Genomic DNA, 25,423 nt, shown 5'->3' on the forward strand with positions numbered 1-25,423 from the left:
TGGATGTTCCATGGGTTTCGGCTAGTCCTAAATAAACATGTTTTTGGTCCCAAAACAGAGTTCTTTGGAATGAGCCATGACAATTTTTTCCATTTGTCCGTTTCGGAGATATAGAGGGGCAAATTTGAAGGTTTTTCCCAAGATCGTGCCCATACCACGTGACATATGACGTCATAATTAGCAGTAAAAAAAATTATACAGGTTTAGCCAATTACTTGGTGAAAATTTCGTGCCAGTCGGACCAACGCATGCAGAGAACATTGATTTTAAAGTTTTCGGATATTAAAAATGTGGCGGAAACAAAAGTAGGGGAGAAAAATTATAGGAATAATAATAGGTATTCCTCTACAATCTACATTTTATGTAGAGGAAACCTAATTAGACAAAAGGATTCATTCATAGTAAAGTAAAAATAATGTACAGTAGTAACAGTTCACTTTATATGGTCGAGAAATGGCACAAGTCACAGAAGGAACATTTGGGGTCATGTTGTAACAGTCTCTCTTTGTCTTTCACTCTTCACTTTCTTTCTGCCATCCAAATCACCTGGCTACGCGTGTCCAAATCCACGTGCGCTTCACTCTACTTCACTATGTCAGTATGTTTGCTCTTCCATGAACCTCGACATCTTTGTATGAATAGCTAACCTTATTTTCATGGCCACTGTTGTTGATTTCCACCAGGGCCTGCTGCAAGACCTTGAGAAGCAGGAGGTCGAGCTCACTGTGGTTCAGAAGGAAGGTGAAAAACTCCTGAATCAGCTCCATCCAGCGGTGCACACAATCGAGGTGATGCTGATCTATGGTTGTTGCTTTGTTACATACAACCCTTTTCTCCCCTTCTGTAATTCAGATTTATTTCATTGGTCATGCATTCATTCATACCTGTTAAAATAAGTCAAAAAGTGTATCCTCCATGAGTGTTCATGTAAAAGTGAAACTTGGCACAAATGTAACTCCCTTATGTGGTTTTCAACCAGTACCACACATCCTTGCCGGGGAGAAGGCGGTTGGTGAGAGGGTAGGGGAGTTAGCAAGGGTGCTGAGTTTCCTGATCTGGGTTTTGGCTAAAGCTTGTGGAAATGAGAAGAAAAATATTTTGACTCTGCTTTGTAACACTATAGTTTAGATGCGATTATCTGGTGTTATATATTTTTAATATACAAGTATTTGCTTATTAATCAGTGTCCCTGTGTATATCTTTTCGAAATTTCCCCATGCACATATTTTAGAGAATTTCCCTATGTACATATTATTATGGCCTGGCGTTCGGGGTCTACTACAAGGGGGTTAGCCTCCGTTCCCTCCCGAACTTACCGGACCTGAGGCTGCCGCGCACGAATAACTTCGTACTTCTGCAGGTTGCGAACCAGCAACTACGAATGCCAATTGGTCCATCGTGTGATAGCAGGGTCCAATCGTCTAACTCTGCTTACCTGTGCCACATGACAGTTTCAGTCAGGGAAAGTACCTCCCCTCCGGCGGTGTACCACTTTCTTTTGTTCCTGGATGGAAATTTAGACAGCCGAGCAACAGTTGGTATCTGCTGGGCTAATGCTAATTTTGTTACAGCCGATCGTTACTCTGGGTGTGAGCAATGGCGGACCAATGAAAGAAAAGACATTCACGGACAGAGGGAAAGGAAATGTTTGACAATTTGATTTATTTACAAATATTTACAGTGAAACTTATCGATAGGAAAGAAAAAGGGACAAGAAGCAGAAACTTAGACTATTCTATGCCTTATGACGTTTACGACGAATAAACAGAACAAGGGCGCCCATTGCACATTCACGGGGAGTGGAGGGGGAACAAACGTTGGGAGCCTGTTAGCAAAATGGCCACGATGTTACCAGATGCTTCTCCTCACGACGCCTTTTGTCTCAACCTCACCAACGAGCACCAGGCCGGCAAATGGCAGTCCCCAACATGAGCAGGTAAAGGTGATTCCCAGCATGAACACGAGCAGGTAAAGACGATTCCTAGCAAGAACAAGGGTAGGTAAAGTCGTTCCCAGCAAGAACAAGGGCAGGGAGTCCCAGCATGAACACGGGCAGGCAAGCAGGCACGTGTAGAAAGAGTCCAAGTCATGCACACGGGCACCGAGAGGGAGTCCGGCAGCCAACAGAGAACAGGGAAAGACCGGCCAAGAGAGTGAATCATGTGCAGAGGCCTGAGAGAGAGTCCGGTCAAGAGTGGATTCACACATGCTGAGTAAAACCGGCAAAGAGAGAAAGAGAGAAAACACATGCGCAAGGCCTTCTGTCCAGCCCTCTCCGAGTGTGAGGGGGGAGGGGTTGGGGAAGTAGGAGGGAGGGCTTGTTTTCCGGGCTCCCGATTGGTTGAGTTTGTCAATCCGCCCCCACAAGCTCACCCGAAGTTCCTCAGGCCCTGATTGGTGGGTTTGAAAAGTTCTCTGTCCACAAACCCCTCTCGAAGGGACTTTTACCTGGTGTACATCCCAATGGTCATTGGTCTGTCTTCTGTCCTTCAATACTTTGAATCAATAACTGTGGATGCAATCTTGGTGCATCTGCCTGGCTAATGATCCCTTATGAGTGGAGGGCCTGTCTTTCCCTCCCCAACACATAAAGACATATTAACCCAAAACAAGGGGAAGGAGCTAAGATAATGTTCTGCGATGAAATAACTATTCTAAGTGAGCTGTATGGTGGTTGCCATTACTTCTCAGCGGTTTCCCAAAACCGCAACAATATTTTATAGATTTCCCTGTGGTGTACATATTTTGGAGATTTCCCTGTGGTGGACATATTTTGGAGATTTCCCTGTGGTGGACATATTTTGGAGATTACCCTGTGGTGGACATATTTTGGAGATTTCCCTGTGGTGGACATATTTTGGAGATTACCCTGTGGTGGACATATTTTGGAGATTTCCCTGTGGTGGACATATTTTTGAGATTTCCCTGTGGTGGACATATTTTGGAGATTTCCCTGTGGTGGACATATTTTGGAGATTTCCCTGTGGTGGACATATTTTGGAGATTACCCTGTGGTGGACATATTTTGGAGATTTCCCTGTGGTGGACATATTTTGGAGATTTCCCTGTGGTGGACATATTTTGGAGATTACCCTGTGGTGTACATATTTTAGAGATTACCCTGTGGTGTACATATTTTAGAGATGACCCTGTGGTGGACATATTTTAGAGATTTCCCTGTGGTGTACATATTTTAGAGATTTCACTGTGGTGGACATATTTTATAGATTACCCTGTGGTGTACATATTTTAGAGATTACCCTGTGGTGGACATATTTTGGAGATTTCCCTGTGGTGGACATATTTTGGAGATTTCCCTGTGGTGTACATATTTTGGAGATTACCCTGTGGTGGACATATTTTGGAGATTTCCCTGTGGTGGACATATTTTGGAGATTACCCTGTGGTGGACATATTTTGGAGATTACCTTGTGGTGGACATATTTTAGAGATTTCCCTGTGGTGTACATATTTTGGAGATTTCCCTGTGGTGGACATATTTTGGAGATTACCCTGTGGTGGACATATTTTGGAGATTACCCTGTGGTGGACATATTTTGGAGATTACCCTGTGGTGGACATATTTTAGAGATTACCCTGTGGTGGACATATTTTGGAGATTACCCTGTGGTGGACATATTTTAGAGATTTCCCTGTGGTGGACATATTTTGGAGATTTCCCTGTGGTTTACATATTTTGGAGATTTCCCTGTGGTGTACATATTTTGGAGATTTCCCTGTGGTGTACATATTTTGGAGATTTCCCTGTGGTGTACATATTTTGGAGATTTCCCTGTGGTGTACATATTTTGGAGATTTCCCTGTGGTGTACAAATTTTGGAGATTTCCCTGTGGTGTACATATTTTGGAGATTTCCCTGCGGTGGACATATTTTAGAGATTTCCCTGTGGTGTACATATTTTAGAGATTTCCCTGTGGTGGACATATTTTCGAGATTTCCCTGTGGTTTACATATTTTAGAGATTTCCCTGTGGTGTACATATTTTAGAGATTTCCCTGTGGTGGACATATTTTAGAGATTTCCTTGTGGTGTACATATTTTAGAGATTTCCCTGTGGTTTACATATTTTGGAGATTTCCCTGTGGTGTACATATTTTGGAGATGACCCTGTGGTTTACATATTTTAGAGATTTCCCTGTGGTGTACATATTTTAGAGATTTCCCTGTGGTTTACATATTTTAGAGATTACCCTGTGGTTTACATATTTTAGAGATTTCCCTGTGGTGTACATATTTTAGAGATTTCCCTGTGGTGGACATATTTTAGAGATTTCCCTGTGGTGTACATATTTTAGAGATTTCCCTGTGGTTTACATATTTTGGAGATTTCCCTGTGGTGTACATATTTTGGAGATGACCTTGTGGTGTACATATTTTGGAGATTTCCCTGTGGTGTACATATTTTAGAGATTTCCCTGTGGTGTACATATTTTAGAGATTTCCCTGTGGTGTACATATTTTGGAGATTTCCCTGTGGTGTACATATTTTAGAGATTTCCCTGTGGTGTACATATTTTAGAGATTTCCCTGTGGTGGACATATTTTGGAGATTTCCCTGTGGTGTACATATTTTGGAGATTTCCCTGTGGTGTACATATTTTAGAGATTACCCTGTGGTGTACATATTTTAGAGATTTCCCTGTGGTGTACATATTTTGGAGATTTCCCTGTGGTGTACATATTTTGGAGATTTCCCTGTGGTGGACATATTTTAGAGATTTCCCTGTGGTGGACATATTTTGGAGATTACCCTGTGGTGTACATATTTTAGAGATTTCCCTGTGGTGTACATATTTTAGAGATTTCCCTGTGGTGTACATATTTTAGAGATTTCCCTGTGGTGTACATATTTTAGAGATTTCCCTGTGGTGGACATATTTTAGAGATTTCCCTGTGGTGGACATATTTTAGAGATTTCCCTGTGGTGTACATATTTTAGAGATTTCCCTGTGGTGGACATATTTTAGAGATTTCCCTGTGGTGGACATATTTTAGAGATTTCCCTGTGGTGGACATATTTTAGAGATTACCCTGTGGTTTACATATTTTAGAGATTTCCCTGTGGTGGACATATTTTAGAGATTTCCCTGTGGTTTACATATTTTAGAGATTACCCTGTGGTTTACATATTTTGTAGATTACCCTGTGGTGTACATATTTTAGAGATTACCCTGTGGTTTACATATTTTAGAGATTACCCTGTGGTTTACATATTTTGTAGATTACCCTGTGGTGTACATATTTTAGAGATTACCCTGTGGTTTACATATTTTGTAGATTACCCTGTGGTGTACATATTTTAGAGATTTCCCTGTGGTGGACATATTTTAGAGATTACCCTGTGGTTTACATATTTTAGAGATTACCCTGTGGTGTACATATTTTAGAGATTACCCTGTGGTTTACATATTTTGTAGATTACCCTGTGGTGTACATATTTTGTAGATTACCCTGTGGTGTACATATTTTAGAGATTTCCCTGTGGTGGACATATTTTAGAGATTTCCCTGTGGTGTACATATTTTAGAGATTACCCTGTGGTGTACATATTTTAGAGATTACCCTGTGGTTTACATATTTTGTAGATTACCCTGTGGTGTACATATTTTAGAGATTACCCTGTGGTTTACATATTTTGTAGATTACCCTGTGGTGTACATATTTTAGAGATTTCCCTGTGGTGGACATATTTTAGAGATTTCCCTGTGGTGTACCTATTTTAGAGATTTCCCTGTGGTTTACATATTTTAGAGCTTACCCTGTGGTTTACATATTTTGTAGATTACCCTGTGGTGTACATATTTTAGAGATTTCCCTGTGGTGGACATATTTTAGAGATTTCCCTGTGGTGGACATATTTTGGAGATGACCTTGTGGTGTACATATTTTAGAGATTTCCCTGTGGTGTACATATTTTAGAGATTACCCTGTGGTTTACATATTTTAGAGATTACCCTGTGGTTTACATATTTTAGAGATTACCCTGTGGTGTACATATTTTAGAGATTTCCCTGTGGTGGACATATTTTAGAGATTTCCCTGTGGTGGACATATTTTGGAGATGACCTTGTGGTGTACATATTTTAGAGATTTCCCTGTGGTGGACATATTTTGGAGATGACCTTGTGGTTTACATATTTTAGAGATTTCCCTGTGGTGGACATATTTTGGAGATGACCTTGTGGTGTACATATTTTAGAGATTTCCCTGTGGTGTGCATATTTTAGAGATTTCCCTGTGGTGTACATATTTTAGAGATTTCCCTGTGGTGGACATATTTTGGAGATTACCCTGTGGTGTACATATTTTGGAGATTTCCCTGTGGTGGACATATTTTAGAGATTACCCTGTGGTGGACATATTTTAGAGATTTCCCTGTGGTGGACATATTTTGGAGATTTCCCTGTGGTGGACATATTTTAGGGATTACCCTGTGGTGGACATATTTCGGAGATTTCCCTGTGGTGTACATATTTTAGAGATTACCCTGTGGTGGACATATTTTGGAGATTTCCCTGTGGTGGACATATTTTAGAGATTACCCTGTGGTGTACATATTTTAGAGATTTCCTTGTGGTGTACATATTTTAGAGATTTCCCTGTGGTGTACATATTTTGGAGATTACCCTGTGGTGTACATATTTTGGAGATTTCCCTGTGGTGTACATATTTTGGAGATTTCCCTGTGGTGGACATATTTTAGAGATTACCCTGTGGTGTACATATTTTAGAGACTTCCTTGTGGTGTACATATTTTAGAGATTTCCCTGTGGTGTACATATTTTAGAGATTTCCTTGTGGTGTACATATTTTAGAGATTTCCTTGTGGTGTACATATTTTAGAGATTTCCCTGTGGTGTACATATTTTAGAGATTACCGTGTGGTGTACATATTTTAGAGATTTCCCTGTGGTTTACATATTTTAGAGATTACCCTGTGGTGTACATATTTTGAAGATTTCCCTGTGGTGTACATATTTTAGAGATTTCCCTGTGGTTTACATATTTTAGAGATTACCCTGTGGTGTACATATTTTAGAGATTTCCCTGTGGTGTACATATTTTAGAGATTTCCTTGTGGTGTACATATTTTAGAGATTTCCTTGTGGTGTACATATTTTAGAGATTTCCCTGTGGTGTACATATTTTAGAGATTACCGTGTGGTGTACATATTTTAGAGATTTCCCTGTGGTTTACATATTTTAGAGATTTCCTTGTGGTGTACATATTTTAGAGATTTCCTTGTGGTGTACATATTTTAGAGATTACCCTGTGGTTTACATATTTTGTAGATTACCCTGTGGTGTACATATTTTAGAGATTTCCCTGTGGTGGACATATTTTAGAGATTTCCCTGTGGTGTACATATTTTAGAGATTACCCTGTGGTGTACATATTTTAGAGATTACCCTGTGGTTTACATATTTTGTAGATTACCCTGTGGTGTACATATTTTAGAGATTACCCTGTGGTTTACATATTTTGTAGATTACCCTGTGGTGTACATATTTTAGAGATTTCCCTGTGGTGGACATATTTTAGAGATTTCCCTGTGGTGTACCTATTTTAGAGATTTCCCTGTGGTTTACATATTTTAGAGCTTACCCTGTGGTTTACATATTTTGTAGATTACCCTGTGGTGTACATATTTTAGAGATTTCCCTGTGGTGGACATATTTTAGAGATTTCCCTGTGGTGGACATATTTTGGAGATGACCTTGTGGTGTACATATTTTAGAGATTTCCCTGTGGTGTACATATTTTAGAGATTACCCTGTGGTTTACATATTTTAGAGATTACCCTGTGGTTTACATATTTTAGAGATTACCCTGTGGTGTACATATTTTAGAGATTTCCCTGTGGTGGACATATTTTAGAGATTTCCCTGTGGTGGACATATTTTGGAGATGACCTTGTGGTGTACATATTTTAGAGATTTCCCTGTGGTGGACATATTTTGGAGATGACCTTGTGGTTTACATATTTTAGAGATTTCCCTGTGGTGGACATATTTTGGAGATGACCTTGTGGTGTACATATTTTAGAGATTTCCCTGTGGTGTGCATATTTTAGAGATTTCCCTGTGGTGTACATATTTTAGAGATTTCCCTGTGGTGGACATATTTTGGAGATTACCCTGTGGTGTACATATTTTGGAGATTTCCCTGTGGTGGACATATTTTAGAGATTACCCTGTGGTGGACATATTTTAGAGATTTCCCTGTGGTGGACATATTTTGGAGATTTCCCTGTGGTGGACATATTTTAGGGATTACCCTGTGGTGGACATATTTCGGAGATTTCCCTGTGGTGTACATATTTTAGAGATTACCCTGTGGTGGACATATTTTGGAGATTTCCCTGTGGTGGACATATTTTAGAGATTACCCTGTGGTGTACATATTTTAGAGATTTCCTTGTGGTGTACATATTTTAGAGATTTCCCTGTGGTGTACATATTTTGGAGATTACCCTGTGGTGTACATATTTTGGAGATTTCCCTGTGGTGTACATATTTTGGAGATTTCCCTGTGGTGGACATATTTTAGAGATTACCCTGTGGTGTACATATTTTAGAGACTTCCTTGTGGTGTACATATTTTAGAGATTTCCCTGTGGTGTACATATTTTAGAGATTTCCTTGTGGTGTACATATTTTAGAGATTTCCTTGTGGTGTACATATTTTAGAGATTTCCCTGTGGTGTACATATTTTAGAGATTACCGTGTGGTGTACATATTTTAGAGATTTCCCTGTGGTTTACATATTTTAGAGATTACCCTGTGGTGTACATATTTTGAAGATTTCCCTGTGGTGTACATATTTTGGAGATTTCCCTGTGGTGGACATATTTTAGAGATTTCCCTGTGGTGTACATATTTTCGAGATTACCTTGTGGTGTACATATTTTAGAGATTTCCCTGTGGTGTACATATTTTAGAGATTTCCCTGTGGTGTACATATTTTAGAGATTACCCTGTGGTGTACATATTTTGGAGATGACCTTGTGGTGTACATATTTTAGAGATTTCCCTGTGGTTTACATATTTTGGAGATGACCTTGTGGTGTACATATTTTAGAGATTACCCTGTGGTTTACATATTTTGGAGATGACCTTGTGGTGTACATATTTTAGAGATTTCCCTGTGGTGGACATATTTTAGAGATTTCCCTGTGGTGTACATATTTTAGAGATTACCCTGTGGTTTACATATTTTAGAGATTACCCTGTGGTTTACATATTTTGTAGATTACCCTGTGGTGTACATATTTTAGAGATTTCCCTGTGGTGGACATATTTTAGAGATTTCCCTGTGGTGGACATATTTTGGAGATGACCTTGTGGTGTACATATTTTAGAGATTTCCCTGTGGTTTACATATTTTGTAGATTACCCTGTGGTGTACATATTTTAGAGATTTCCCTGTGGTGGACATATTTTAGAGATTTCCCTGTGGTGGACATATTTTGTAGATTACCCTGTGGTGTACATATTTTAGAGATTTCCCTGTGGTGGACATATTTTAGAGATTTCCCTGTGGTGGACATATTTTGGAGATGACCTTGTGGTGGACATATTTTAGAGATTTCCCTGTGGTGGAAATATTTTAGAGATGACCTTGTGGTGTACATATTTTAGAGATTTCCCTGTGGTGGACATATTTTGGAGATGACCTTGTGGTTTACATATTTTAGAGATTTCCCTGTGGTGGACATATTTTGGAGATGACCTTGTGGTGTACATATTTTAGAGATTTCCCTGTGGTGTGCATATTTTAGAGATTTCCCTGTGGTGTACATATTTTAGAGATTTCCCTGTGGTGGACATATTTTGGAGATTACCCTGTGGTGTACATATTTTGGAGATTTCCCTGTGGTTTACATATTTTGGGGATTTCCCTGTGGTGGACATATTTTAGGGATTACCCTGTGGTGGACATATTTTGGAGATTTCCCTGTGGTGGACATATTTTAGAGATTACCCTGTGGTGGACATATTTTGGAGATTTCCCTGTGGTGTACATATTTTAGAGATTACCCTGTGGTGGACATATTTTGGAGATTTCCCTGTGGTGGACATATTTTAGAGATTACCCTGTGGTGTACATATTTTAGAGATTTCCTTGTGGTGTACATATTTTAGAGATTTCCCTGTGGTGTACATATTTTAGAGATTACCCTGTGGTGTACATATTTTGGAGATTTCCCTGTGGTGTACATATTTTGGAGATTTCCCTGTGGTGGACATATTTTAGAGATTACCCTGTGGTGTACATATTTTAGAGATTTCCTTGTGGTGTACATATTTTAGAGATTTCCCTGTGGTGTACATATTTTAGAGATTTCCTTGTGGTGTACATATTTTAGAGATTTCCTTGTGGTGTACATATTTTAGAGATTTCCCTGTGGTGTACATATTTTAGAGATTACCGTGTGGTGTACATATTTTAGAGATTTCCCTGTGGTTTACATATTTTAGAGATTACCCTGTGGTGTACATATTTTGGAGATTTCCCTGTGGTGTACATATTTTGGAGATTTCCCTGTGGTGGACATATTTTAGAGATTTCCCTGTGGTGTACATATTTTCGAGATTACCTTGTGGTGTACATATTTTAGAGATTTCCCTGTGGTGTACATATTTTAGAGATTTCCCTGTGGTGTACATATTTTAGAGATTACCCTGTGGTGTACATATTTTGGAGATTTCCCTGTGGTGTACATATTTTAGAGATTTCCCTGTGGTGTACATATTTTAGAGATTTCCCTGTGGTGTACATATTTTGGAGATTTCCCTGTGGTGTACATATTTTAGAGATTTCCCTGTGGTGGACATATTTTGGAGATTTCCCTGTGGTGGACATATTTTAGAGATTTCCCTGTGGTGGACATATTTTGGAGATTTCCCTGTGGTGTACATATTTTAGAGATTTCCCTGTGGTGTACATATTTTGGAGATTTCCCTGTGGTGGACATATTTTGGAGATTTCCCTGTGGTGGACATATTTTAGAGATTACCCTGTGGTGTACATATTTTAGAGATTTCCTTGTGGTGTACATATTTTAGAGATTTCCCTGTGGTGTACATATTTTAGAGATTACCCTGTGGTGTACATATTTTGGAGATTTCCCTGTGGTGTACATATTTTGGAGATTTCCCTGTGGTGGACATATTTTAGAGATTACCCTGTGGTGTACATATTTTAGAGATTTCCTTGTGGTGTACATATTTTAGAGATTTCCCTGTGGTGTACATATTTTAGAGATTTCCTTGTGGTGTACATATTTTAGAGATTTCCCTGTGGTGTACATATTTTAGAGATTACCGTGTGGTGTACATATTTTAGAGATTTCCTTGTGGTGTACATATTTTAGAGATTTCCTTGTGGTGTACATATTTTAGAGATTACCGTGTGGTGTACATATTTTAGAGATTTCCTTGTGGTGTACATATTTTAGAGATTTCCTTGTGGTGTACATATTTTAGAGATTTCCCTGTGGTGTACATATTTTAGAGATTACCGTGTGGTGTACATATTTTAGAGCTTTCCCTGTGGTTTACATATTTTAGAGATTACCCTGTGGTGTACATATTTTGGAGATTTCCCTGTGGTGTACATATTTTGGAGATTTCCCTGTGGTGGACATATTTTAGAGATTTCCCTGTGGTGTACATATTTTCGAGATTACCTTGTGGTGTACATATTTTAGAGATTTCCCTGTGGTGTACATATTTTAGAGATTTCCCTGTGGTGTACATATTTTAGAGATTACCCTGTGGTGTACATATTTTGGAGATGACCTTGTGGTGTACATATTTTAGAGATTTCCCTGTGGTTTACATATTTTGGAGATGACCTTGTGGTGTACATATTTTAGAGATTACCCTGTGGTTTACATATTTTGGAGATGACCTTGTGGTGTACATATTTTAGAGATTTCCCTGTGGTGGACATATTTTAGAGATTTCCCTGTGGTGTACATATTTTAGAGATTACCCTGTGGTTTACATATTTTAGAGATTACCCTGTGGTTTACATATTTTGTAGATTACCCTGTGGTGTACATATTTTAGAGATTTCCCTGTGGTGGACATATTTTAGAGATTTCCCTGTGGTGGACATATTTTGGAGATGACCTTGTGGTGTACATATTTTAGAGATTTCCCTGTGGTGTACATATTTTAGAGATTACCCTGTGGTTTACATATTTTAGAGATTACCCTGTGGTTTACATATTTTAGAGATTACCCTGTGGTGTACATATTTTAGAGATTTCCCTGTGGTGGACATATTTTAGAGATTTCCCTGTGGTGGAAATATTTTGGAGATGACCTTGTGGTGTACATATTTTAGAGATTTCCCTGTGGTGGACATATTTTGGAGATGACCTTGTGGTTTACATATTTTAGAGATTTCCCTGTGGTGGACATATTTTGGAGATGACCTTGTGGTGTACATATTTTAGAGATTTCCCTGTGGTGTGCATATTTTAGAGATTTCCCTGTGGTGTACATATTTTAGAGATTTCCCTGTGGTGGACATATTTTGGAGATTACCCTGTGGTGTACATATTTTGGAGATTTCCCTGTGGTTTACATATTTTGGAGATTTCCCTGTGGTGGACATATTTTAGGGATTACCCTGTGGTGGACATATTTTGGAGATTTCCCTGTGGTGGACATATTTTAGAGATTACCCTGTGGTGGACATATTTTGGAGATTTCCCTGTGGTGTACATATTTTAGAGATTACCCTGTGGTGGACATATTTTGGAGATTTCCCTGTGGTGGACATATTTTAGAGATTACCCTGTGGTGTACATATTTTAGAGATTTCCTTGTGGTGTACATATTTTAGAGATTTCCCTGTGGTGTACATATTTTAGAGATTACCCTGTGGTGTACATATTTTGGAGATTTCCCTGTGGTGTACATATTTTGGAGATTTCCCTGTGGTGGACATATTTTAGAGATTACCCTGTGGTGTACATATTTTAGAGATTTCCTTGTGGTGTACATATTTTAGAGATTTCCCTGTGGTGTACATATTTTAGAGATTTCCTTGTGGTGTACATATTTTAGAGATTTCCTTGTGGTGTACATATTTTAGAGATTTCCCTGTGGTGTACATATTTTAGAGATTACCGTGTGGTGTACATATTTTAGAGATTTCCCTGTGGTTTACATATTTTAGAGATTACCCTGTGGTGTACATATTTTGGAGATTTCCCTGTGGTGTACATATTTTGGAGATTTCCCTGTGGTGGACATATTTTAGAGATTTCCCTGTGGTGTACATATTTTCGAGATTACCTTGTGGTGTACATATTTTAGAGATTTCCCTGTGGTGTACATATTTTAGAGATTTCCCTGTGGTGTACATATTTTAGAGATTACCCTGTGGTGTACATATTTTGGAGATTTCCCTGTGGTGTACATATTTTAGAGATTTCCCTGTGGTGTACATATTTTAGTGATTTCCCTGTGGTGTACATATTTTGGAGATTTCCCTGTGGTGTACATATTTTAGAGATTTCCCTGTGGTGGACATATTTTGGAGATTTCCCTATGGTGGACATATTTTAGAGATTTCCCTGTGGTGGACATATTTTGGAGATTTCCCTGTGGTGTACATATTTTAGAGATTTCCCTGTGGTGTACATATTTTGGAGATTTCCCTGTGGTGTACATATTTTAGAGATTTCCCTGTGGTGTACATATTTTGGAGATTTCACTGTGGTGTACATATTTTAGAGATTTCCCTGTGGTGGACATATTTTGGAGATTTCCCTGTGGTGTACATATTTTGGAGATTTGCCTGTGGTGTACATATTTTGTAGATTACCCTGTAGTTTACATATTTTGGAGATTTCCCTGTGGTGTACATATTTTGGAGATTTCCCTGTGGTGGACATATTTTGTAGATTACCCTGTGGTTTACATATTTTGGAGATTTGCCTGTGGTGGACATATTTTAGAGATTACCCTGTGGTGTACATATTTTAGAGATTTCCTTGTGGTGTACATATTTTAGAGATTTCCCTGTGGTGTACATATTTTAGAGATTTCCTTGTGGTGTACATATTTTAGAGATTTCCTTGTGGTGTACATATTTTAGAGATTTCCCTGTGGTGTACATATTTTAGAGATTATCGTGTGGTGTACATATTTTAGAGATTTCCCTGTGGTTTACATATTTTAGAGATTACCCTGTGGTGTACATATTTTGGAGATTTCCCTGTGGTGTACATATTTTGGAGATTTCCCTGTGGTGGACATATTTTAGAGATTTCCCTGTGGTGTACATATTTTCGAGATTACCTTGTGGTGTACATATTTTAGAGATTTCCCTGTGGTGTACATATTTTAGAGATTTCCCTGTGGTGTACATATTTTAGAGATTACCCTGTGGTGTACATATTTTGGAGATTTCCCTGTGGTGTACATATTTTAGAGATTTCCCTGTGGTGTACATATTTTAGTGATTTCCCTGTGGTGTACATATTTTGGAGATTTCCCTGTGGTGTACATATTTTAGAGATTTCCCTGTGGTGGACATATTTTGGAGATTTCCCTGTGGTGGACATATTTTAGAGATTTCCCTGTGGTGGACATATTTTGGAGATTTCCCTGTGGTGTACATATTTTAGAGATTTCCCTGTGGTGTACATATTTTGGAGATTTCCCTGTGGTGTACATATTTTAGAGATTTCCCTGTGGTGTACATATTTTGGAGATTTCACTGTGGTGTACATATTTTAGAGATTTCCCTGTGGTGGACATATTTTGGAGATTTCCCTGTGGTGTACATATTTTGGAGATTTGCCTGTGGTGTACATATTTTGTAGATTACCCTGTAGTTTACATATTTTGGAGATTTCCCTGTGGTGTACATATTTTGGAGATTTCCCTGTGGTGGACATATTTTGTAGATTACCCTGTGGTTTACATATTTTGGAGATTTGCCTGTGGTGTACATATTTTGTAGATTACCCTGTGGTGTACATATTTTGTAGATTACCCTGTGGTTTACATATTTTGGAGATTTCCCTGTGGTTTACATATTTTGTAGATTACCCTGTGGTTTACATATTTTGGAGATTTCCCTGTGGTTTACATATTTTGTAGATTACCCTGTGGTTTACATATTTTGTAGATTACCCTGTGGTTTACATATTTTGTAGATTACCCTGTGGTTTGCATATTTTGGAGATTTCCCTGTGGTGTACATATTTTGGAGATTTCCCTGTGGTGTACATATTTTGTAGATTTCCCTGTGGTTTACATATTTTGTAGATTACGCTGTGGTTTACATATTTTGTAGATTACCCTGTGGTTTACATATTTTGGAGATTTCCCTGTGGTGTACATATTTTGTAGATTTCCCTGTGGTTTACATATTTTGTAGATTTCTCTGTGGTTTACATATTTTGTAGATTACCCTGTGGTTTAAATATTTTGGAGATTTCCCTGTGGTGTACATATTTTGGAGATTTCCCTGTGGTGTACATATTTTGGAGATTTCCCTGTGGTTTACATATTTTGTAGATTTCCCTGTGGTTTACATATTTTGTAGATTACCCTGTGGTTTACATATTTTGGAGATTTCCCTGTGGTGTACATATTTTGGAGATTTCCCTGTGGTGTACATATTTTGGAGATTTCCCTGTGGTGGACATATTTTGGAGATTACCCTGTGGTTTACATATTTTGGAGATTTGCCTGTAGTGTACATATTTTGTAGATTACCCTGTGGTGTACATATTTTGTAGATTACCCTGTGGTTTACATATTTTGGAGATTTCCCTGTGGTTTACATATTTTGGAGATTACCCTGTGGTTTACATATTTTGGAGATTTCCCTGTGGTTTACATATTTTGTAGATTACCCTGTGGTTTACATATTTTGTAGATTACCCTGTGGTTTACATATTTTGTAGATTACCCTGTGGTTTGCATATTTTGGAGATTTCCCTGTGGTGTACATATTTTGGAGATTTCCCTGTGGTGTACATATTTTGTAGATTTCCCTGTGGTTTACATATTTTGTAGATTACGCTGTGGTTTACATATTTTGTAGATTACCCTGTGGTTTACATATTTTGGAGATTTCCCTGTGGTGTACATATTTTGTAGATTTCCCTGTGGTTTACATATTTTGTAGATTTCTCTGTGGTTTACATATTTTGTAGATTACCCTGTGGTTTAAATATTTTGGAGATTTCCCTGTGGTGTACATATTTTGGAGATTTCCCTGTGGTGTACATATTTTGGAGATTTCCCTGTGGTTTACATATTTTGTAGATTTCCCTGTGGTTTACATATTTTGTAGATTACCCTGTGGTTTACATATTTTGGAGATTTCCCTGTGGTGTACATATTTTGGAGATTTCCCTGTGGTGTACATATTTAGGAGATTACCCTGTCGTTTACATATTTTAGAGATTTTTCTGTAGTGTACATATTTTAGAGATTTCCCTGTGGTGTCCATCTTTGAGAGATTTCCCTGAGTACATCTTTTAAAGATTTCCCTGTACATAGTTTAGAGATTTCCCTGAGTACATAGTTTAGAGATTTCCCTGTACATCGTTTAGAGATTTCCCTGTACATAGTTTAGAGATTTCTCTGTACATCGTTTAGAGATTTCCCTGAGTACATAATTTAGAGATTTCCCTGAGTACATAATTTAGAGATTTCCCTGTACATAGTTTAGAGATTTCCCTGTACATAGTTTAGAGATTTCCCTGTACATAGTTTAGAGATTTCCCTGTACATCGTTTAGAGATTTCCCTGTACATAGTTTAGAGATTTCCCTGAGTACATAATTTAGAGATTTCCCTGTGCATAGTTTAGAGATTTCCCTGTACATAGTTTAGAGATTTCCCTGTACATAGTTTAGAGATTTCCCTGTACATAGTTTAGAGATTTCCCTGTACATAGTTTAGAGATTTCCCTGTACATAGTTTAGAGATTTCCCTGTACATAGTTTAGAGATTTCCCTGTACATAGTTTAGAGATTTCCCTGTACATAATTTAGAGATTTCCCTGTACATAGTTTAGAGATTTCCCTGTACATAGTTTAGAGATTTCCCTGAGTACATAATTTAGAGATTTCCCTGTACATAGTTTAGAGATTTCCCTGTACATAGTTTAGAGATTTCCCTGTACATAGTTTAGAGATTTCCCTGTACATAGTTTAGAGATTTCCCTGTACATAGTTTAGAGATTTCCCTGAGTACATAGTTTAGAGATTTCCCTGAGTACATAGTTTAGAGATTTCCTTGAGTCCATAGTTTAGAGATTTCCCTGAGTACATAGTTTAGAGATTTCCCTGAGTACATAGTTTAGAGATTTCCCTGAGTACATAGTTTAGAGATTTCCTTGAGTCCATAGTTTAGAGATTTCCTTGAGTACATAGTTTAGAGATTTCCCTGTACATAGTTTAGAGATTTCCCTGAGTACATAGTTTAGAGATTTCCTTGAGTCCATAGTTTAGAGATTTCCCTGTACATAGTTTAGAGATTTCCCTGAGTACATAGTTTAGAGATTTCCTTGAGTACATAGTTTGGAGATTTCCCTGTACATAGTTTAGAGATTTCCCTGTACATAGTTTAGAGATTTCCCTGTACATAGTTTAGAGATTTCCCTGTACATAGTTGAGAGATTTCCCTGTACATAGTTGAGAGATTTCCCTGAGTACATAGTTGAGAGATTTCCCTGTACATAGTTTCGAGATTTCCCTGTACATAGTTTAGAGATTTCCCTGTACATAGTTTAGAGATTTCCCTGTACATAGTTTAGAGATTTCCCTGTACATAGTTTAGAGATTTCCCTGTACATAGTTGAGAGATTTCCCTGTACATAGTTGAGAGATTTCCCTGTACATAGTTGAGAGATTTCCCTGAGTACATAGTTTAGAGATTTCCCTGTACATAGTTTAGAGATTTCCCTGTACATAGTTGAGAGATTTCCCTGTACATAGTTTAGAGATTTCCCTGTACATAGTTTAGAGATTTCCCTGTACATAGTTTCGAGATTTCCCTGTACATAGTTTCGAGATTTCCTTGTACATAGTTTCGAGATTTCCCTGTACATAGTTTAGAGATTTCCCTGAGTACATAGTTTAGAGATTTCCCTGTACATAGTTGAGAGATTTCCCTGAGTACATAGTTTAGAGATTTCCCTGTACATAGTTTAGAGATTTCCCTGTACATAGTTTAGAGATTTCCTTGTACATAGTTTAGAGATTTCCCTGTACATAGTTTCGAGATTTACCCGTACATAGTTTAGAGATTTCCCTGTACATAGTTTAGAGATTTCCCTGTACATAGTTTAGAGATTTCCCTGTACATAGTTTAGAGATTTCCCTGAGTACATAGTTTAGAGATTTCCCTGAGTACATACTTTCGAGATTTCCCTGAGTACATAGTTTAGAGATTTCCCTGTACATAGTTTCGAGATTTCCCTGTACATAGTTTAGAGATTTCCCTGAGTACATAGTTTAGAGATTTCCCTGTACATAGTTTAGAGATTTCCCTGAGTACATAGTTTAGAGATTTCCCTGAGTACATAATTTAGAGATTTCCCTGAGTACATAGTTTGGAGATTTCCCTGTACATAGTTTAGAGATTTCCCTGAGTACATAGTTTCGAGATTTCCCTGTACATAGTTTAGAGATTTCCCTGTACATAGTTTAGAGATTTCCCTGTACATAGTTTAGAGATTTCCCTGTACATAGTTTAGAGATTTCCCTGAGTACATAGTTTCGAGATTTCCCTGTACATAGTTTAGAGATTTCCCTGAGTACATAGTTTAGAGATTTCCTTGTACATAGTTTCGAGATTTCCTTGTACATAGTTTAGAGATTTCCCTGTACATAGTTTCGAGATTTCCCTGTACATAGTTTCGAGATTTCCCTGTACATAGTTGAGAGATTTCCCTGAGTACATAAGTAGTGTAATAATGTTGCTTCTGGGACACCTCCGTTTAACACGGGAAATCCCTATCTAATGTCATTTACCCCCTTGTCTTTTTCAAAAATCATAAACACCTCTATTTCTCCCACCCTCATCTTTATGAACCTTTTGTCTGTAGTACCTATCCTTAATGTTGTTCATTAGACCACTCAAACACTACAAATATTTGTTTTCTCTTATAGACCTATCATCCTTCTTCTACATATCATCTGGCAGATTAATCTTTGGCCCACTCAAACATTGACCCATTCACTTCCATATTAATTCTTTCCCTCCCTCATTGCCCCTAAACACCTATATTTCTCTCACCCTGTTCTTTACGAACCTTCTAACCTTTTGACATGTTATCCTTATTCATTAGACCACTTAAACACCTGTGATCCTTCTGACCTCATGGACCTTTTAACCTTTTACTCTTAATATTATCTGGTGAATATAACCCACTCAAACAACGACCCTACAAATATTTGTTTATGCGTGGGAAATAATTTAATTCTCCTACAACTCTCTTCACCATCTAATATATTAACAAAAAATATGTTTGAGTTTGGTTCTTTATTAAGATATTTTAACTGAGCTAAGATAAAATGGTAAACCTCCCTCAATGTTCTTGCTTGAGCGCCTCCAGTGCCACATACCATTTTTAAATTAAAGTATATATTTTCCTGACAACCATCAAAGTTTTCCGTCCACTCAAAAATATTTCCATCTTTTTTACCCAATTCACCGGTATTTAAATTAATTCTCTTATTTGTTTTGTGAACTTTTTTACCAGTTGCCTTTTCAATTATACCTATTTGATATTTTTCACATTCATTATGTTTTCCATTTATATACCAAGGTTGATTACACCTCCACTCTTTAGTCTGGTTGATACTTGGTTCTATCATTTATATAATAGTAAAAAAGGCGGCGGTAGCCCGTTAAAATCCCCAACCCCCCCCCCCCTTTTTAACTTATCACTTATATATATCTTATCACTTATATATATCTTATCACTTATGTATATCTTATCACTTATATATATCTTATCACTTATATATATATCTTATCACTTATATACTTATATAACCATAAGGGAGACTATCAATTCCATTTTCTAAAATAAACCTCTTATCATCAAAAGCCCCCAATGCTTTCTTATTTATCTCTTCTGAATATAATTGATGTTTATAACTTCTTATTCCATTAATCTTTCTAAACTCTTCTTTCTTTGTTGTTAAACAGTTATAATAATCCTTAAAGTTTATTGTTTCTTTAATAACATTTTTCTTTACACCTTTTAACTTCTTATCAGTCTTTTCAACGTTATTCACAATGTATTTATAAGCATAAGCCTTTGACCTCAATCCCACAAATTCACTCATAACATTTCCTCCTAATTCATCCTTGAACTTTCCAATCACCTTTTTATTTTTAGAAGAGAACAACTCACTCTCTGGACTGTAATTACTCGTGTCATAGATATTAATGTCTCTTTTCATGTCTGAATAAACATCGTTGGTATTAATTTTCAAAATAAAACTATCTGTATCCATATAAAGTAGATTAACATCATTTTGATATTTCTTCCTCAAGTTATTATAAAAGTAATCATACATTAATGACTTTGATAAATCAAGAATTGTTGTTCCAATATAAATAGGTTTGTTCATTTCAATACTCTCTTTAATCAAATGGATCGCACAAAAGTTCTCAGTAAAGACCTCAGCTCGAGTAAAACTCGGTCTATTAATTAATTTTGATGCTTGTTCCCAAGATGTTGATAGTCTGATATTTTGTCTTTTCCTCACATTCTCCATAGTCTTACCAAAGACCGCATTATTCATCAATTTATAAAAGTCTTTCTCAAAATCTGTTTTTGACTCTGTTCTTCTTTGTGTATTAAAATCAATGTACCCCTTTAACCAATGACTTTGATTGAACTTTAGAACCCTATGGATCTTCTCTACTCTTAGACCTTTTGATAAATATTGTCGCAAATTTCTTTGGTGTAGAACATAATTTTTCTTGTTATATAATGTAGTAAGTAATTTTTCTGTTGATTCACCTATATCAAACGATCGTTGATAATCACTCAACCATTCTTTCTTTGGACTTGCTTTCTCACAAGCAAATGGGAGATCTTTGTGTAGGTTATGGAGTTCCTCTGGATATTTTAAATCAATTTCAAAATAATAACCAACTTTTTCTTCATCCAATTCTTTTTGTGTAGAGATACATACATCTTGTAAAACGTTTTTGTAGTCTTTTTCCTTTACCCATCTAAGTTTTCCATAAGGAATAGCCTGAGACATTGCCCAGCCATACAGGTTGTTCGCGTCATAGTACATCAAGTAAGAACTCTCTTTCGTTGGATCATAATTTGGAAGATATTTGTTATTTGCTTTTGCGTATCTACTCGAGCAGACTTGTGAAATTCCACCTCTTTTTGCCTTTTCAATCATCAAAAGCATATCAACATCGGTTATCAAATCCAAATCTTGTTTTGTCATTTTCAACATCGCACTCCAGGCCAATCCAGGTGCTGTGTAGTAGTGAGCAGGATCCAATCCATATCCAGTGCGACAAACAGATCTAAAGGCTTCAAATACATCGGCCAATAAAAGCACATCAGTTTTGAGATACAAATCGTGATACTCGCCAAGATTCTTGATGTTATATTTTTCCCAAACATTTTGTGCGTGTACATAATCTTTATCAGATATATGACTATTATTTAATTTGTTATAGAAATTTTCTTTTGAAGGAAGTTGTGTTTCATTGAATCTCTCAAATGAGTCCATATAGTCATAGGGGTAAATTCCCTTTTGTGTTAGAAAATCTTTATCTAAAAAATACTCTGAAAGACATGGAAACTCTTTTAGATTTTGAACCAAGTTAACCAATGGACTTGCCATGAATTTAAATGTATCAAGAAATCTGATATGAGTAATAGGAGATGTGTGAATTGTTTTTGTGAATGAAATGTATTTCTGATCCGTGTTTGGAATTGCTGAGATACTTCCAGAAGTCTTTGAGAGTTCCTTGATAAATAGATGTGTATCATAATGAGCGTTGTTATGAAGAAAGACAGGAATGAAAGAGGGGAGTTGATAATTAATATTACAACTTTGATGAGCCGGACCTCTATATTTACCAGTGAGATGACAATGGTCTCTAACCTTTAGACCTTTACCAATTTTCTCCTCACAAATATGACAGACATTGTTTTTTATAAATTCCCTTTTTTCTTTACTTGTTAAGGACATTGGTTTATTGGTTTCTCTCATTATCTTGGTTAATCGAACACAGTCTTTTTCTAGTCGTTTCACAAACTCCTCTGGGGTATTTGAGCCTCTATACATCTCTAACTTGTTATATTTATCACCAACGGATGATTTGATATAATAACAAAAACCACAAGGAGTATGTTTTTGATATTTATTTGTGTATGATTCTTTTGGATCTTGAGAAGCAGTATCAATTTTTTCTAAAATACTTTCAAAATCAGCATATATAACAAATGGATGTTTGATCTTTTTATTTTCATCTTTGAATGTGATCTTTGAGCCTTCTTTAGGCATATTGATTACCGTTGATTTATGTTCGCCACAATAATTTGAATGTTTATCTAATCTTTCTTGTGAATTGAAGAAGTTAAGACAACGCAAACAAATATATATTTTATTTGTTCTCTTACAGACTTGTGGTTTTATTAATTTAGCAATATCTTTGATGTATGTATAATGTGAATTTTCGTCTGAATTAAAATATAGAAGATTAATATGAGTTTGTTTACAATTGTCAGAAAGCTTTAAAACCTGAATGTTGTTTGTTTCTGTTAGACCATAAACATTAACTGATAAATTATTCATCTTTTCAAATTTAGGAATATCATTTAAAGTCATCGGAAACTTTAGATCTTTCGTATTTAATGTATTCTCATATTTTTTATAATGAGATACTCTTTCATCATGAAAATGTGGAGGATGTAAGTGTGCTAAAATAGACCAGAGAAAACATTTATTGTCTTTATTTTTGATATTGATAACTGCTTTTCTATTTTTGATAACACTGGGTAAATCAATGTAAGAAGAAGCTTTTAGAGGATCTGATTTAAGAATATGAATGTCTATGTAAATAATTTTTCCTATATTGAATCCACTTCCTACGATTGAATTATCCACATCTTGCTCTTGTTTAATAAGTTCATCATAGACTCCTGATGTTTTAAAATCTTGATATGAAGATATAAAGTGTGGCTCAGTTCTCATGTATGGTGCATCTATAACTCCTTCATCCTTTGTCATTTCTAATTTTACTCCCATATAAAATTTAAGTGGTTTCATTTCCTTTAGTGTTTTTTCAATCAACGTTTGAACAGCAGGTTTAACTATTTCTACAGCATCAACTATAGACTCTGGTTCAGGAGGTTTGAAGTTAAAGACTCTTATTTTAATATGTCCTTTGAATGCTCCATCAGAGTTTTTAGTTGTGATAAAATTTGATAAATGTAGATTTGTTTTAAGATGTATTTTGAAGCCTTTCTTGAGGATATTTTTATTACATGTAGAACAGTGTTTTGTTTCAGGTGGAAGAGGGGAAAGTTTGTTTAAAATGTTGTATGTATGTTTTGCGGTGAGAATATGTTGTTTATAATATTTTACTTCCTTCTCGCAAGTATCACAATAAACCATATTTATAGCGTGAGAAAACGTGGTGTTTTATATATATCACTGTGCTTAAAATAAAACACTTTTGAGCTTTACAGCTCCGTTTTATATATATCGCTGTGCTTAAACTAAAACACTTTTTCACTCAGAATCATCTAAGTCATAACTATCACATGAATACTCAGAATCATACTCAGAGTCATCAATAAAGCTACTCTCATAACTATCATTTGAGCACAAACTATTAGTATCATAACTATCATCTGTGTTCAATGAAATACTATCATCACCATCGTCCAAGTTCAATGAAATACTATCATCACTATCGTCTGAGTTCAATGAAATAGTAAAATCTTCACTGCTGTATTGACTCATATTTAATTAGCAAGAAAAATATTCCCATCAATATCTATATACTTTCTTTCATTAACAGATTCAATCTCTACAATTTTTATATCAAAAGTTATCTTTAAATAATCTCTAACTATCATAGAACGAAATAACATTTCACCAGAAATATTAACATCATTCATTTTACTTAGATCTACACCCTTTGGATTATTAAAGAAAATACAAATGTCTCCTCTAGAATTATTAATGGTCTTATCATTCTTTTTCAAAGTATCGTGGTCAATCACTTTTTCAAGCTTTGAATAAATTGCCAGGAGTAGAGGAGAAACTTTTGTTAGATTTACTTTAATGGATGTCTTTCCAGGTATAGTTAGAGCTCTTCCTTTAAATGAAATAGAGGGGCTCATGTTATTTTCCATAACTGGTTTTACCCAAAAATTTCCATATTTATCTTTGTTCAATTTAACATCTTTGACATATTTTTCTATATCTTCCACCGAAGTAGAGATTGATTGAAATTTGTCTTTTGTGCTTTGAAACATTGTATTTATTAATGAATAAACTTGCGTTTAGTTTAAGTAAAAATTTACCACATAAATATGATAAGTTCTGAAGGATATTTAGAATTTCCAGACTCTCCATATGATAAATTAGAGAATTGTCCGGCTTGTGATAGAGTGGGGCTTAATGATGAGGATTCATATAAACAATGTATTTTCTGTGATTTAATTTTAATTAATGATAATAAGAAATATAAAAAAATATATAACTCTTTTAAATTAGAACCAAAAATGAATTACTTTACAAGATTAATAAGAGAGATGAATGTTAAGTATTGTGATGATAATACACCATTTCTTTCAAGGGAAGAGACTAATTGTATTGAGGAAATGTATAAGGGTTTAATGATATTTATTATTCAAAATAATTTTAATGGAAATGTTAATACAAGATACTATATAAATAAAATAATGGATTATTTTGAAATTAAACCCGAACTCAGGATAAAATATAGAGTTTCTCAAATAGCTCAAAAAAAGTTGGATAACTTGTTTTCCAAATATATAAATGAATGATTTTTTACCCGTTTGGGAAAATAAGATAAAATTTAATAACCATAAAAACATTCCAAATTCATTGAGATGTCTAATAGTTGGTTCAAGCGGATGTGGAAAAACCTGTTTACTTTTAAAGATGCTCCTTGGTTCTAATTTTTTAGATTATGATAATTTAATAATTTTTACAAAGTCAAGTTTTCAACCCGAGTATCAACTACTCTCACAGGGTTTTAATGCGGGTCTTAAAAAGGAAGACATTATCGGTTTATTTAAACTTCAAAACAAACTAAATGATTATAATATTGATGATATAATACAATTATTTTGTGATACACAGAAATCAAAATCGAAACCCA

The 25,423-nt window shown here is 36.0% G+C and overlaps 1 protein-coding gene across 1 annotated transcript in view; it reads left to right on the forward strand.

The window, feature by feature from the left end:
- Positions 1-25,423, forward strand: part of LOC137438348 (uncharacterized) — a 160,729-nt gene that overhangs the window by 65,563 nt on the left and 69,743 nt on the right. Inside the window, exon 6 of the mRNA XM_078767358.1 lies at positions 684-788. Within this exon, the coding sequence (XP_078623484.1) occupies positions 684-788 (105 nt within the window). The remainder of the gene's footprint in view (positions 1-683; positions 789-25,423) is intronic.

This window comes from Myxine glutinosa, chromosome 13 (assembly GCF_964187855.1).
Source record: "Myxine glutinosa chromosome 13, kmMyxGlut1.1, whole genome shotgun sequence".
NCBI lineage: Eukaryota > Metazoa > Chordata > Myxini > Myxiniformes > Myxinidae > Myxine > Myxine glutinosa.